We start from the raw sequence: 15,236 nt of genomic DNA on the forward strand, positions 1-15,236 counted from the left end.
CATTTTCTAAAATTGTACCAAAGTTGTTATCAGCAATACTTTGTTGCACGAGACTCCTAACTGTTTTCATTCAAATATTTTAAAATAGTTGTTTTATTTTGCCTTAATTGTTTGTTTTAATATTTAAAATGCTGTGAAATAAGGTAATTCTTAATTCATTCTGACGTTATAAGTTATGTTAAAAAACTTACAAGATAAAAAAAAAATTGTGTCAATAATTTTTTATTAAATTACTCAAGAATAATGATCTTAAAGAAAATTTAAAAAAAAAAAGTTTTTAATGAGTATCGAATTAAATATATTGGTGTAGTCTATCCTTGTCTAAGTCCTCAATAAGTAAATGATTTTTTTATTTAAAAAAACAAACATTTTTTACGGTTCCTGATTCTGACATATCTTAATTTATGGCACTGGTTCGAAAAAGGGAACTGGTTCATATTAGACATGCTCTAATCGGCTGATGGGCGATTTTAAATACATTATTATTATAAATTGTATTGCTACTTTCTATGAAAGATCTTTCAAAGATTAAGATTTGTAAGTTAAACCAAATCCTAGGTGACTCGAAATAAAAATCCTCCAGGGGAAGGGAGGGGAACATATCTCGGTAACCCTTTCAAGTTGGTTCTATTTAAAGTCGACTTTAATTACTCATTAATTTCTGCGATGAAAGAAAAAAAAACTGCACATTTGGCATGGATAGATATATGGTTTTTCTTTGATTTATTGATTTTTGTTGTAGTGACTTAATTGAACATTAAAATGGTGTTCATAATACACATATACATATACATACATATAAGTTATTCATAGTTAATTATATTGTACAAGAATTTTACAACTTTAAGTTTTTTTGGACAATCTTTTCATTTCATTAATTGGTTTTTCTTTTCTTTTTTCTCTCAACTATTCATCTTATCGATTTTCTCTTCTTTATCTCTCATTTATTTTCTCATTTTGTTGTATTTCAATGTAATAAATAATATTAAAATTACCATAAGCATTAAATTACAAACATTCACACACAAAAAATGATGCAATTATGCATTGCATTTAGCCTTGGAATCGAGCTATTGTAATTCCGATTTAGATATATATATATATATGTATTTTAGTATATAGATAGTACAGATCTAAAAGCTAAACTGTAAACATTTGTATGTAACTAAAGTACATTAGATCACTAGCTTTTCGTTTCACGAGTGAGAAATTACAATTTTTCATGTAGTTGTTTGTTGTTTTGTTTTTGTTACTGGTTTTTGACTGAAATGTGCTTAAACTCACTACCTGACTACCACTACTATGGATGGGATGAGCCCATCCGTGGGCCATATAATGAATATGGAGCAAAGTATTGAGCCAAAGCAGGATGCGGCGGTAGACCGGGCAGGCCGGGTGGCGCCAAAGATGGCGGCAACATTGATGGCTTGCCATACGGATGATATCGCGCTGCCGCCGACAATGGACTTAACGGAGGTGTGGGATATGTACGCTGGAATAGCGGATGATTTGGTGGTATGCCACCAGCGGCCGCAGCACTTAACACTGCATCGGGCACCGAGGCTGTGTGTGTGCGCAGATGTTGGAATAGATCATCGGAGGTACCGAATCGCTTGCCACAATAGGCCGCATCGCTGCCAATCCATGAGCAAACGTAGGGCATTTGCGATGCAGCCGCCAGAGCTGCCAATTGGGCATGATATGAGGCAGCAGCCGCTGCCGCAGCTGCACTGCTCGATGAAGAGCCACCGCCACCGCCACCGCCACCTGCTGAGCCTTGTGAGCCACTTGATTTGACTCCTTCACCTCCTCCGCCACCTCCACCACGTCCAGCACCACCGCCAGCCATTTCACACTGCGGACAACCAGCTGGACATGGTTGGCCCGATGCCTTGTTTATATAGTGCGGACTGGCCGGACAGCCGGTGCAATATGGGTCACGGCATATATTTGGTTGTGCTGCCATCATCGTTTGATCCGTCAGGCCCTTGAGGCGGGCATAATTTAAATATGGATTCATGGCCGACGCTTTGAACATGGCATGATGTGGCGACATTAGCGAACTGGCCGTCATCAGATCCATGGGATAAGGGCTACCATAACCTGCAAGAAACAGAAAACACAAGTGTAAATGAAAATTAATAATTTAAGTTGAAAAAACATTCATGTAATTTATAAATTTAATTAATAAACCAATCCCTTAGTATGTAGCTCTAAAAATATCTATATTGATACCTGTTACTTCAAAAATTTCTTATAATCTACAAAAACACAATTTTAAATGGAACATTAAAAGTTTTCTTAAACTGAAGGAATGTTTAAAAGAAAGTGTGCAAAAGAAAAAGTTAAAGTGAATTTTTATAACCTTTTTGTTTGTTATTAATAAGGTTTAAATATATATAGTCAGTACTTTCAAATTTCCCTATTTTTTAATTCCTATAAAACATTAACCAAATTTATTATTTTCTTGCCAAAGTCTAAGAAATCAATCGCTAATAAATACTAAGCTTGAATGTGTTTTTTTTGGGATTGGTCTTTATTTCCCCATTTTAACATTTACTAAATTTAAAATAGGTTAAATTACATATGGATTTAGTATAAGATTAGTACTTGAAATCGTCAACATTTTTAGACTGTTGACTGTTGTTAGATTAAAAGACGTTGTGAGAAGCAATCGCGGAACTAGGTGGATAAAGTTTTTTATTTTGGCGTTTGAAAACGAATTAATAGGTTAATACCTAACTTTATAAAAATGTGACCTTAGGTGATAATATTCGTTAATTGATTAAAATAAACCGGATTAATTTGGAAAAACCTATAGGGATATACATTCAAAATATGAAGCAAAGCTTTTGAAGATAATTTCGGAAAAATATATACGTACGACTTAATATTGATTTCTTACTCTTACTTAAACCCTTAACAAACTTTAAGTAAAATTATAATAGTTTTTCAATTTCACACTCCAATTGTTAAACTCGAAACCTTAATTTTTAAGTTATTATGCTCTAAATTAAATGAAAATGTTTATGAATTCAATTTGGTCATGGCCTCACCTGGTGGATAATAGGATGCCGCTGCAGTCGCGGGGGGTCCTTGCTGGCTGGCCGCATGCAAAGCCTTCACATAGCTAGCCTCCTTTGCTGCTTGCAGTGCGGCGGCCTCCTGCAGGCGATTTGAACTGACTGCAGCAGCTGCTGCTGCGGCGGCTGCTGCTGCTGCTGCACTTGGACTATGCATTGCAGCTGACTCTTTGGAATTGCTGCGTCCTGGTGTGGACGCTGATGCAGGCAGGCCAGGACTGCCATTAAGTTGAGCAGAGACACCCATTGCTCCTGCTCCTGTTCCTGTTGTTGCCGCTGAGGTGGATAGAGTGGATGAGGTGGGTGTACGTCTGGGCGATTCTCGCTGTGAGCTGGCACTTTGGTTCGAGTCGCAGCGTTGTCCATTCGATTTGGGAGTCTTTACCCGTTGGCTGTTATTGCTTGTGAGATTTGTGGCGCCGCAATCGTTGTTGTTGTTGTTATTGCTGTTGCTACTGCTGTTGTTGTTGTTATTGGGTTCGTATGGCTTAAAGGTGCTGGGTGTTTTACTGTGCGCCGGCGGCAATTGTTGCTGTTCCACCGAGCCAGTGCTAACGCTGGATGAATGACTACTAACCGGTGAGGATTTATCGCGTCCGTTTTCTGCTGTTGATGTTGCCACCAAACCAAATGCCAAGTTGTTGCTGCTGCTGCTGTTGTTGTTGCTCCCGCCGCCCTTGGGCTGCATTTGCTTTGTGGCCTTTTCAATGTTTGCCGCCAGCAATTTGGGATTTGCAGTGTCCGCACCAATAGCGCTGCATGTTTGCGCCAATAGCGCCAATGGACTGCTTTTGTTGTCCAGCTGCAAAGGAGATGAAGAAAATAAAGAATGAATACCTACGTAGAAATATATGTACATATATATATATAAATGTTTTTGCTTTGAAGTTATTTTGTGTGTTGGCAGACTTGTATTCAATATCAACGATAAGATCTCATCTCATTTATTGTCTTTTCTTTGTGTTCCTTAAACACTTTTAGCCAAACCCGTAAGCAAAATGTTGCTTTTGTCTGATCGTAATCGCGCAAGCGACACAACCCAAAACAAAAAAAAGCAAACACTACACAAACAACTCTTACGATCTTGAAATACTCTAGAGAATTTTCATGCCTCCCTCTTCTCTTTGTTATTATTATAAATCAGTATTTATAATCCAAAAGACCCCTCGACCCCTCAGACCTCTATGCCACCCCACCGAATAAAAACCAATATAAAAGCGTATTATGGGGGAGGCCATTAAATAAAATAAGCCAAATAAAATGTTGGAAAATATACATAAATATTATTATGCTGTGCCAATGTGGTGCTAAAGACATACAGAAGAAAAACAAAAAAAAAATGGGGAAAGAAAATCTGCCAAGTTAGCTTGAGGGGCGCCAAAAAAAAAAGAAGAGACGAAACTTGTAATAAAAAATGTGGCATTAGATTAGGAGATGAGAATGAGGTTTAAGGGGAGAATAATATTTAAGTGTCTGTAAATATGAATTTATCAAAAGATATATATTTTTACATTTAAAAAGTAATGTACTTTAGATTGAAAGATATTAAAAAATCGATTTTATGTGACACAAGAAAACAGTTTAACTTGAATTACTGAAGACAAACATGAAATTCTATGAATATAATTAACTGAAAGACATTGCTTCTTCTGACCAAAAGTCATAAGATAATTCATTAAAGTGGTAAAGATTTGGCTAGTCTTTATAGTTGATTTATGTAGAAGTTAGTTAGACTGATAAGAAGTAAGAATAAAGCAGTTCAAAGAACGACAAAAGAATAAGGAATCTAGAAGAAACTAACAGACATTTAGTTAAATTATATTAGAAAATTAGTTGGTTAGTTAGTGAAAAAGTAAATAGTTAAGAAAATAAGTGTAGCATTTGTTAAGATCCTTAACCTAAACGTTTTTATAACCATGATTTAATAATCATATATAAATTTGCAGTCAGCTAACTAACTTTTAAGCGAAGAAAACAATTCTTTAAGTTTTTGAAATGATAATAGGTGCAAATTCACTTCTTATCCACCTTGGATTGGATTTTGTAAGAGATAGGATTGTCCAACGAAGACATTTCATTGAAATTAAAGATTAGATTAGACTATATATATATTTTTCTTTAACCAGAAACTTATCTCCGATTGGGTAAGAAATTAGTTTATTGTTATATCCATGGAAATTTAAAGAAATAATACAATAAATTTACTGCCAAAGTTCAGTTTAAATAAAATCTGTTAATTTGAAAAGCAAGTATAACACATCTATGTTATATGTATTGAAGTAATTAGACTAACTTAAAGTACAAAAGTCGCTACAATGAGTCAACAGTTAGTTAAATGCCCATCAACCATGCAATAGTTAAATATTGATGTCAGCCGTGAAGCGTTGTTGATTTCAATCATTACTAAATATTGTCATTATATCTGTTTAAAGTTGCATTAAATCGCAAAAGTCTTGGAAATATCTAATCAATCATTTCTGACAGTTTTGTTTATTGTTTATGAGAAATTCTAGAAGTAAATTAATATTGTTGTGCAAATTAATGGAATTATTTACATATAATTTTTTATTTCTTTTTAAATGATATCATTAAATATTATTATTAAATTATTTAATTACATTTTATATAATAGATTATAAAAATCATTTGAGTAGTAGTATTTAAATTTAAAATAAATTGTTGTCTAAATCTTTACTAAAACAAAAACGTTTACCTATCAATGAATCTGATTATATTAACCACAAAGTTAATTTTAAAAAAACTAAAAAAAATCTAAAAGACAACTTTTTAAGTTACATGATTGAATAATTAGAAGAATTTATATAATTTGCTAGTTGTAACCATACAAAAAAAAAAATTCCCATACAATTTGCAAATATCTCTCTGCCTCTCCAAACAAGATTTTATACGCTAACTAAGTTTTTTTTTCTTAATTTGGTAAACCCATATAATGAATGAGTAATTACAAGCACATCGAAAAAAAAACACACAATTATATGAAATTAAAAAAGTCGTAAACATACACTGCGTATACTTGACATTTGCCCTTCCCTAGACAGCCCCCATATCTGCCCCACACACACACAACACACACACCATTCACCCGATAGTCGTCACTTTTTTTTATACAAACGACCAACTTCCGTAGCTTACACACCTTAAAAAAAAACAACAGCAAAATAATAATAAAACAAATTAACAGACTGTAAAAAAAATAAAGTGAAATAAAATTACAAAATGCGGCCAGAGTAAAGTAAATCATGAACAAGCGACTGTGTTTAGTTTTGAAGTGTCTAATTAAATTATCCGCATTTAACAGGCAACTGTGACTTGATTGTGCAAAAGGCATAACTAAATACACACACATACCAACACACATGCAAAGCTCTAAGCGAGGGGCAACTCTGTACTTTTGAGATTATATAAAGAACAATGTTTCTAAAGGGATTTTTGGTTCGTTTCTTAATCTCAAATGAATCTTCTTGACTACTATATATGAGATATAAATTTGTGATCAGACGATCTTCTATTGAATAACTAAAACTTAAATTCTCTACAAATTTAACCAAGTTTATAATGTTCATAACTTTTGGGTTAACCCTTTAAATGACGAATCACAGCATTTTCAGTTCGAACTTATTCACTCATGGTTGTAGTTGTAATTACTGTTGCCGTTGTTGTTGTTGTTGTTGATATTCGTTTCACAAGGTGTAACATTTTAATTAACATAATATTCATAATTTGTAAACGGATGCAAAATGGAAGTCGAATGCCTGTTTTCATTTATATATATGCACATTATTCAATGGCTAATTAAGTGTCATAACTACATTTTGTATTTTGGTTTATATACATACATACATATATTTTATATTTTTTATTATATTAATGTTAATGGCGATTTTATGGCCTGCACTCAATAATCATTGTTGTTAATTAAGCTACTATAAAATTGAAGTTTATTTCACACAATTACTCTTAACCCCAACTTGGCCTAGTTAGCCACTAAATTTTTGTGTTTTTGTTGTATTTAGCTGCCCACCCAAGCAAAGGCAATTGACGTGCTTGACGATGAACAAGTACATGTACTTCTCATATGTATATGGCATACATATGAACATATCTACATATTTATTTATACATATATATTATACGGAGCTTCAATATAACAACTATTGTCCAATCATAAATTAAACAAACCCCATATGGCGGCGCACCCTTCCCGCAGTTATCTATCTATCCCACACAATATTATAAACTAAATCACAAAACATACATACATATAAACTGACACGTAACTATGCACGAGTATTAGGTATAATACAAAAAATCAATACAGTCAACTTTATCAATATACAGAGAAAAATAAATTATGACTAATAATTGTGCTAAAAGTCGAGATAGTCGAGTATGAGTGGTAAAGGAAGGGAGAAAGGGAGGCGACCGCAGAAAGGCGGTACCAAATCAGAGTGTGAATATATATGCCGATATTCAATACAATATATGCTGGGTGGCAATGTTGTTAATAATGTGTTAACGGAGTGGCCCATCAATACGCCTAAACAAATCAAATAAATAATAAATTGCTTATGGTATCAACACCAAAGGCATTGACTGTAAAAGTACCTCTCGATTTCTTACACAATGATCTATAGATCTTAAAAGATTTTCAGTGGAATTCTAGGCGGTTTGAAGGGACACTTGGGGGATTGTTTGAACGTGTAGAATGAGTCCTAAAACATTTTGGTTGAGTCTTTTGACAAAACTCTTAGTTACTCAATATAATACTTACATTCCAGAGGGTTAGCCACAAGTATTTTCTAATATTATGAGCACTTCTATAACTTCTTCAGATTACGAGTGCACATGTGTATAACTTAAAAGCACATAGTCAATCAAGTCTAAGGTTTTTATATTTATAAATTCCTTTTCTTCTTTTTCTTTTTGATTTTCTGCATCAGTTGGTTGTGGAGCTAAAGATGGGTCAACCAGAACCGAAACATTTGGAGCGCATGTTTTATGCTTTGGAAACGTATTGCGAAAATTTGGAAAAATTTGGAAGATAATATTGTACCGCATTTGCCATTGCTGATGGACCGACTTTTCGAATCTTTGGATAACAATAATTCGCCGCGCTTGCTGTCGCATCTACTGCCACGTCAGCGAAAGGACATATGATGCCATATTTTCCAAGAATTGTGACCATATTGCAGGCATATTTGGTAAAGGAGTGTGCTGAGGAAGCGAATTCTTAGCGTATTCAAGCAATCGATACATTGGCCGCACTTACCCGGAAGGTAGGAAAGGAAAATTTCATACCATTGGCAAATGATAAAATGGCATATTGCTTGATTATGTTGTCAGAGGGTCCAGACGATTCAGACTTCCGTCGCTCCATTTACAATTTAATGGGTGCTCTATCCAAAGTGGTCAATGAAAGCATGGCTAATGTGTTCCCCAAGATAATGGATCGTGTGATAGAATCTGTTATTTCTTCTGAAGCTATTCTGCCCATTGTTCAGGAAAATGCCGCACGCATTTGTACTTAGAGGGAGAAGAAAATAGATTTGACAGAGAAATCGATCTACACAATACAGACGATGAAGATGATGAACTTGATGGTTTTACAGCTGAAAACGATTTTGTCATGGAGAAAGAAGAGGCCATATTGGCTCTTAAAGAATTCGCAACCAATACCGGTAGTTCTTTTGCCCCGTATCTGCAATCAGCCTTCGAGAATGTGTACAAAGTGATAAATCATCCGCAAGACTCAATTCGTAAAGCAGCCGTGGAAACCATATGTGAATTTGTGGCCGCACTGCATCGTCTAGGTGATACTGACGGAGTAAGGCGGGCAAGTGAGATTGCCATGCCAAAATTTGTACAAATAATTCGCAAAGATGAGGAACGTACTGTGGTTATCCATTTGCTTGAAGTGATGACTGATTTATTGAGAGAGATTAAGACTGCGGCTGTCCCTTCGCAAGAGATAAGTGATTTCATCTTTAATTGTATTAAAGATGTTTTAAACGCAAAAATGGCATGTCAATTCAATGAACCAAGTGAAGCCGGCGATGAAGAAAACCCAGAGGATAGTGAATACGACGAGATGTTTATTGAGAATGCTGGCAATTTGTTTCCCATGTTCGGACTTGCCATTCAACCAGAACAGTTCTCATTGTATTTTTTCAGAATTTTCAATATCTTTACCAATAAGTTGAACAAGGTCAAGCGTAACGATTCTGCCGATCAGAGAGCTTTTGTCTATGGCGTTTTGGCCGACTCCTTTTAATCTTTGGGCTCCTGTGTGGTCACCTATTTTGATATCCTCTGCCCCTTGTTCATAGGCGGGGCAACCGACAAGGATGCCTAGGCTCGTCAAAACTGCTACTTTGGCTTGGGTGAACTGGTACTCTACGCGGAGGAAATATCGTTTGAAACATACCCTGTAATTTTGCAAACTCTCTCCAATGCCATATCAAAGGAGCTGAATCCTTCGGCAAAGGATAATATATGCGGCGCCGTGGCCCGTCTTCTGGTGCTTAATCATGAAGCTGTACCTATAGCTCAAGTTCTGCCTGTTTTTCTTAATCATTTACCATTGCGCGAAGATACCGAAGAGAATGATATGAATTTGAAGGCATTCCGTGTTCTCTATATGAAAGCGCAACCCAATATTGTAGACTTCATGGAACAGATGCTGGCAATTGTCATTGATGTTGTATATAAAAAACAGATGCCAGATAAAGAAAGCACAGCCAGTGCCATTGAGTTCGTCAAAGAGATCCGTCAGCAATACCCAAATAAGTTTAATAATGTTACCAATTCGAATCAGGAAGTGTTTGCTTGTGTAAATTCTCCGTAAAATGACATCCAAAATTTCGCACACCTTCTACCTTCTTACATATACTCGCACAGCATAGCTGCCAGTTAATTAGATGCATACTTTGCAACCGCAAACAGAACACCATGTATAAAAAACAAATAGTACGAAATGGAAAAAAAAAACATTTTTTTGTGTAAGTATGTATACTGTTAAAATACCTTGACATAATAAAGAAAACTTATGTTTTGAACGAAGTCTGAAGTTTTGAAAAGGTGAATAAAAAAGCAGTGATATAAAGATGTCTCAAATACGACTATCCATATCTGGGACACAGGTTAAAAACTAACTTATATATAGAGAAGATATTTTGAAACATATTAAAAGTTATTAAATTATTCTTACATTTTTGGGTAAATTTTCTATTTTTTTTTTTCTTTTAAGATTTTATATGCTTATAATAGTTTTAATACATTGAGTTATTATCAACTTTACTTTTTATCCGATATTTTTGCCACATTTTTTACCAAAAAGAACATATTGAAATATCATTACATTTTTGTTTTTTAAAGGGAAATAGTTAGCTGAAAGTTTACTTTCAAAATCCAACTTATGAAAAACAAGAAATATCAATTACTAAATATAATTCAATTCAATTATTTTAATTTTAATAAGTAATAATACTTTTTATGCATTAGTTTGATGGAGAAATTGGCCAAACAACATTTTTTAAACCTGGGTAATATATAAAAAAGGGGCTAATTGTAAAACGGGACACATTTCGCACTTTATTTTTAAATTAAACAATTGAAGTTTAGTTTAAATTTTTAAATTTTACTGCACTTCTATTTAAAAGAAAAACTACTAATAAGAACAACTAAAACTATAAAATAATTTTGAAATTTCTTTACGCACATACAAACTGAATGGAATTGCTGGCAGTAACCGTTACGAAAAAGTACAAAAAAAAGAAGACGATATAGGGTATCAAAAGTACCCTTAAGTACCGATAAGAAATTTTGCCATTTTTACAATAGTATCATAATAATTTATGGCATCCCATTGAGTGTTATAAAAGCTTCAATATTTTGTAGTTTATGACTTGCGCCAGTTGGGCATGGGCGTAATTACACACAAACACTCGAAGAGAAACTGTGAGAGAAAGGGAGAGCGAAAGACAGACAGAGAAAGAGAAAGAGAGTGAGTGAGTAAGAGAGATGGAGAAAGAGATTTATATATACATATATATATGTATATACAAACTGTACGTCATTATTTTCAATGTGTTCAGTTGGGGCCATTGTACAATAGTTTGGTGCGATGAGTTATGGACGTTCAACTCTTGCCTCAGTTTCGCAGTTTCTCCTCAGCACCACCAGCACCTCCACCACCACCACCACACTATGGTGCCATAATTTATGGCATGCGGCGAAATGGATTTTATTGCAAAAAAAACCATGTTTCGAGTTTATGGCTCAGTTGAATTGTAAGAGTGGGTAATATTCATTTCATTTATGTACACACTTATGAATATGACTGCATTTTTTCCACTTTACCTTTTTTTTTTGTGTCGTATTTTGTTGTTGTCGGCATTAGCCTTTTGTTGTGTAGTGTATTATGTATACTTGAATCGGGTAACTTTCAATCTTCAGTGTTATATTTTTTTTTTCTATTTTTGGGTTAAACAAAAAATAAACTGTGTGCAAGTGCCCTCGATTGATTAGCATTCAATTGGAGCCTATAAACTAATCAAACTACATACATACGTATATACATACGTATATATATTAACTTTGTCATTGTTTATTAGGCCAATTTTATGATCAATAATTTCTATTAACTCAATTACCACTAATTTAGAAATGGCCATAAACTTTTATGCTGTCAAATTGTTGATTATTATATACGTTTTATATTACGTAGTTAATAAATGATAGAAAGCATATATATTCTTGAGAATCAACAGGTAAAAAGGCTAACTTCTTTAATTATATGACCAGTAGCTATATTTATAAACAATTTCATTAAGATTGGACGACAATTAGACAAGAAATTAATTAGAAATGAAGTAAGATGAAAAAATTTGAAATATCTTGATTTTTTTAGATTTTTGTAATTAGATCTGTTAATATATAGCACTTGTATTTAACAACAAAAAAGTTCAGCCCATTTATAATGATAAGCAGCAACATGACTGGCTAGCAACATAAAAGCCTAGCAACATTTCCAGCTGGCAACATGACTGGCTAGCAACATGACTGGCTAGAAATATGGCTTACTATCTTCATGGGTTTCTTACAAATAAATAAGCGATTATAAACACAAAAGCAATATAAAATAAATGATATATGCCCAGACATATTTTTCTAATCCAAAAACTGCCTAGCAACTTATTGCCTATAAACCAAGCTATATACAAATATAGATGACTGGCAACATTTCTATGGCAATTTCTTCTTTAATAAATTTCTAACAATTTGCCTTTAGTTAACTAAATCGATTTAAAATGCTTGAGAGTTTATTCGGCTTAACTTCAAAGACTTTTGACAAGCTTTCAATTGATCTTGGCTTGTTTGCGGTATATCTCTCTAACTGTCTGTGTCTTAACCCCTCTCCAGTCCATCTTCCCCCTTTCCATTTCACTCTTCTGTTGAACTCATCTGTAAGCCACTGCTTTTAATTGTTTTTGAACAACATTTCAACATTTTGTTTGTCATATTAACATAAAGTATGATTTTTCAAGTGGCCTTCAAGTGCGTTTGGTGTGATCAAAAGACACTAAATTATTATTTATATATATTCACGATTCATGCTGTCAATGCGTACGCTTCGCGTGCCTTCATTTGGGTTTTCGTTTAATAAATTTTTATGTATGCAAGTAATGTCTATCTAAATGTTAATAAATTGAGGGTGAACACAGAGTGAGAAGAGAGAAAAGAAACGACTTCAATATTGTTTCAAGTGTGTATATACATTTATTTGTTGTTTATCATACTTTGGTTACTTTGGCCCAATGTGTGTCGATGACTCTGGAGACGTGTTGATGTGTCAATGTTGAGTGGGGGCCCTATCAAAATTAAAGACAGGCAACGGCAACTACTTGGGCCATTATTATAACCATATAAATGAAAGAAAACTAAAAGGAAAGCCGAAACATTGGATATGACACATTTGGCCCTCCATAAAATTGTTTAAGCCATTTGCATTTTTTTTTTTTTTTTGACACCTGGACAATAAATAGAGACAAAGTGTTGTGCAAATAAAACTCAAGTTGATGGTGATAAATGCTTACTCAGGATTTGCAACAAAAAAAAAAAAAAACAACATTTCATTTGCATAGCTTAAGTTGTTACTGTGAAAAAAGTTATCTGAACTTGGTAGAGGAAAATTAGCACATTTTGTTTTCAGTTGAAAAAGTTTGAGTCATCCAACAAAATGTCTAAATAGAATAAATGGCTTTATAAAGTAATTATTATTAAATATTAAAATTGAACTAAATTTGTTTTCATAGTAATATTTTGAATATTCCAAACTATTCAAATAGGAGAAAAGAGGAGAAAATCCTTGCACTCTGGGAATATGTCCACGTGTGCCTTTTAGTTCTTACTTCTGATGACTATATAAGAACCATTTAAGCCTTTTTAAGATTGCATAGGGCAACACCACACAATGTTGATTAGAAAACCCAGCAAATTGATGGCTTTCTTCAGTTCAATCACATTTTAATAATTCAATTACCAATTATTGGTTACAATTTTTCTTGGAACTGACTTATTTACCCATTGAAAACGTTTTGCCAACCCTTGCAAGAACTTAGCAATTGGTCGACAATATGTATTTATAAGGGCTGATGAATAATCTATAGACTTAATAGGGTCACATAAATTACTTTTTTTTTAAACCACGTCACGTCAACGATGGGCTAAAACAATTACCCAAACAATCTATGACCGACTAAGGTAATTGCTAGGATTTTGTCGGCTTGCAATTCTAGATTCTCGAATACCCTTTCTCAAGTCAATAAAGTAAATGAAACCAAGGTTAAAATGCATATAATATACACTTACGTATATGTATTAACCAAATGATTTATGTAGCAATAAAATTTATCTATAATGAAATTCAGTTTCCCATACCAAATGGGCATGTATGTGGAATGCAATTTTCAAAAACATTTTCCTTAGCCGCCCAGGAAGCTTTCCCTGCTCCCAAAGCATTACGATACAAAAATAGCTGCTATAAATATGAATTACAGGATAAGCATAAAAAGCGGAAATTGTGTGCCGCCGTTCACCGCCATTCATATCGTCGTCTTCGTTGTCGTTGTCGTAGTCGTTGGTTGGTGTAGTTGTCGCTTTGCATAAGCCAACCAGACCTACTTCCTTTTAACCATAACCAAGCCAAGGCAACCAAAAAAAAAAAAAATAAGAAACCTTAAGGCGCTTTTCCAGTTTTTGCCGCAGGGGAATTATAAAATAAGCGATAAAAATTGTATAAAACTTTATGCAGACTTGGCAAAATATTCCGTTTTGTCTTTTACTTTGATACCCTAGATTCAAGAAGTACAATTTTACTTCAATATGTCTAAGAAACCTTTGAATTTAATTTAGATAATAATTTAGAAAGGTTCTAAAATGGAAATATTAATAGGAAGTAAAATATTTCTAAGCCTAACTTTATTTTTAGAAAAGTAGTTTTAATAAGAAAGTTTTAAGAGAGAAACTAGTAAGATATTATATTAAACTATGTTCTCACTTTAGAACTGAAATAATTTCTGGTCTTTCAAAAATTTTCAATTAAAAATGTCCTGTTGATTCCATATCCAACTATTTGCTTTTTAGATATATTTTAAAGTTTTTCAATCTTATTTTCAAGTGGAAATTACTTTTAAAACAGATTGAAAACAGGAGAACAGCTTTGATTATCATTATTTCTACGAAACCTCTACCTAACCTTATATTTACTCATACTATAGGGTATTAAAAAGTCGATAGTTCCTCTATGCTTTGCACACTGTTGTTATAGTATATGTATTTATTATGTACATGATCTTTTTCTCAGCTGTTAACACCTTTTTTTTGCCATCGTTGAGGTTTTAATAAATATGCTTAGTTTGCATGAAAACGTTTTATTACTAACGAGGCTAAATTCTTTTTTTTTCTTTCTTGTATTTGATTCATTGGCAAATTTGAGTTTCGATTTCGCTTTTTGTTTTCTTTTCTTTTTCACACAAAAGAAGTGAGAAAATTGTTTTCATGTCACAAATAAATAAATGCAGAAAAAAGAACTTATATATATAATTTTTTTTTTTGTTGACTCGTCGACAAGTT

General features: G+C 33.5%; 1 protein-coding gene and 1 pseudogene across 2 annotated transcripts in view; one reads left to right on the forward strand and one right to left on the reverse strand.

Moving 5' to 3' along the window:
• Positions 1–905: 905 nt before the first annotated feature.
• Positions 906–15,236, reverse strand: part of LOC6643714 (zinc finger protein Elbow) — a 33,175-nt gene continuing 18,844 nt past the window's right edge. The window contains exons 1-3 of one of the 2 annotated variants that reach the window (XR_006954278.1): positions 8,374–8,441; positions 7,876–8,318; positions 3,823–3,885 (exon numbers count right to left, since the gene is read on the reverse strand). Coding sequence is in view for 1 of the 2 variants with exons in the window: in XM_002066406.4 (XP_002066442.1) it covers positions 1,301–2,103; positions 3,057–3,885 (1,632 nt within the window). In the remaining variant the exon portion in view is untranslated. Of the gene's footprint in view, positions 2,104–3,056; positions 3,886–7,875; positions 8,319–8,373; positions 8,442–15,236 lie in introns of those variants that run through there. The other variant, XM_002066406.4, reaches the window with a different exon arrangement.
• LOC26529195 lies at positions 8,027–9,948 on the forward strand (annotated as a pseudogene).

This window comes from Drosophila willistoni (assembly GCF_018902025.1).
Source record: "Drosophila willistoni isolate 14030-0811.24 chromosome 2R unlocalized genomic scaffold, UCI_dwil_1.1 Seg200, whole genome shotgun sequence".
In the NCBI taxonomy this organism is placed as follows: Eukaryota; Metazoa; Arthropoda; class Insecta; order Diptera; family Drosophilidae; genus Drosophila; species Drosophila willistoni.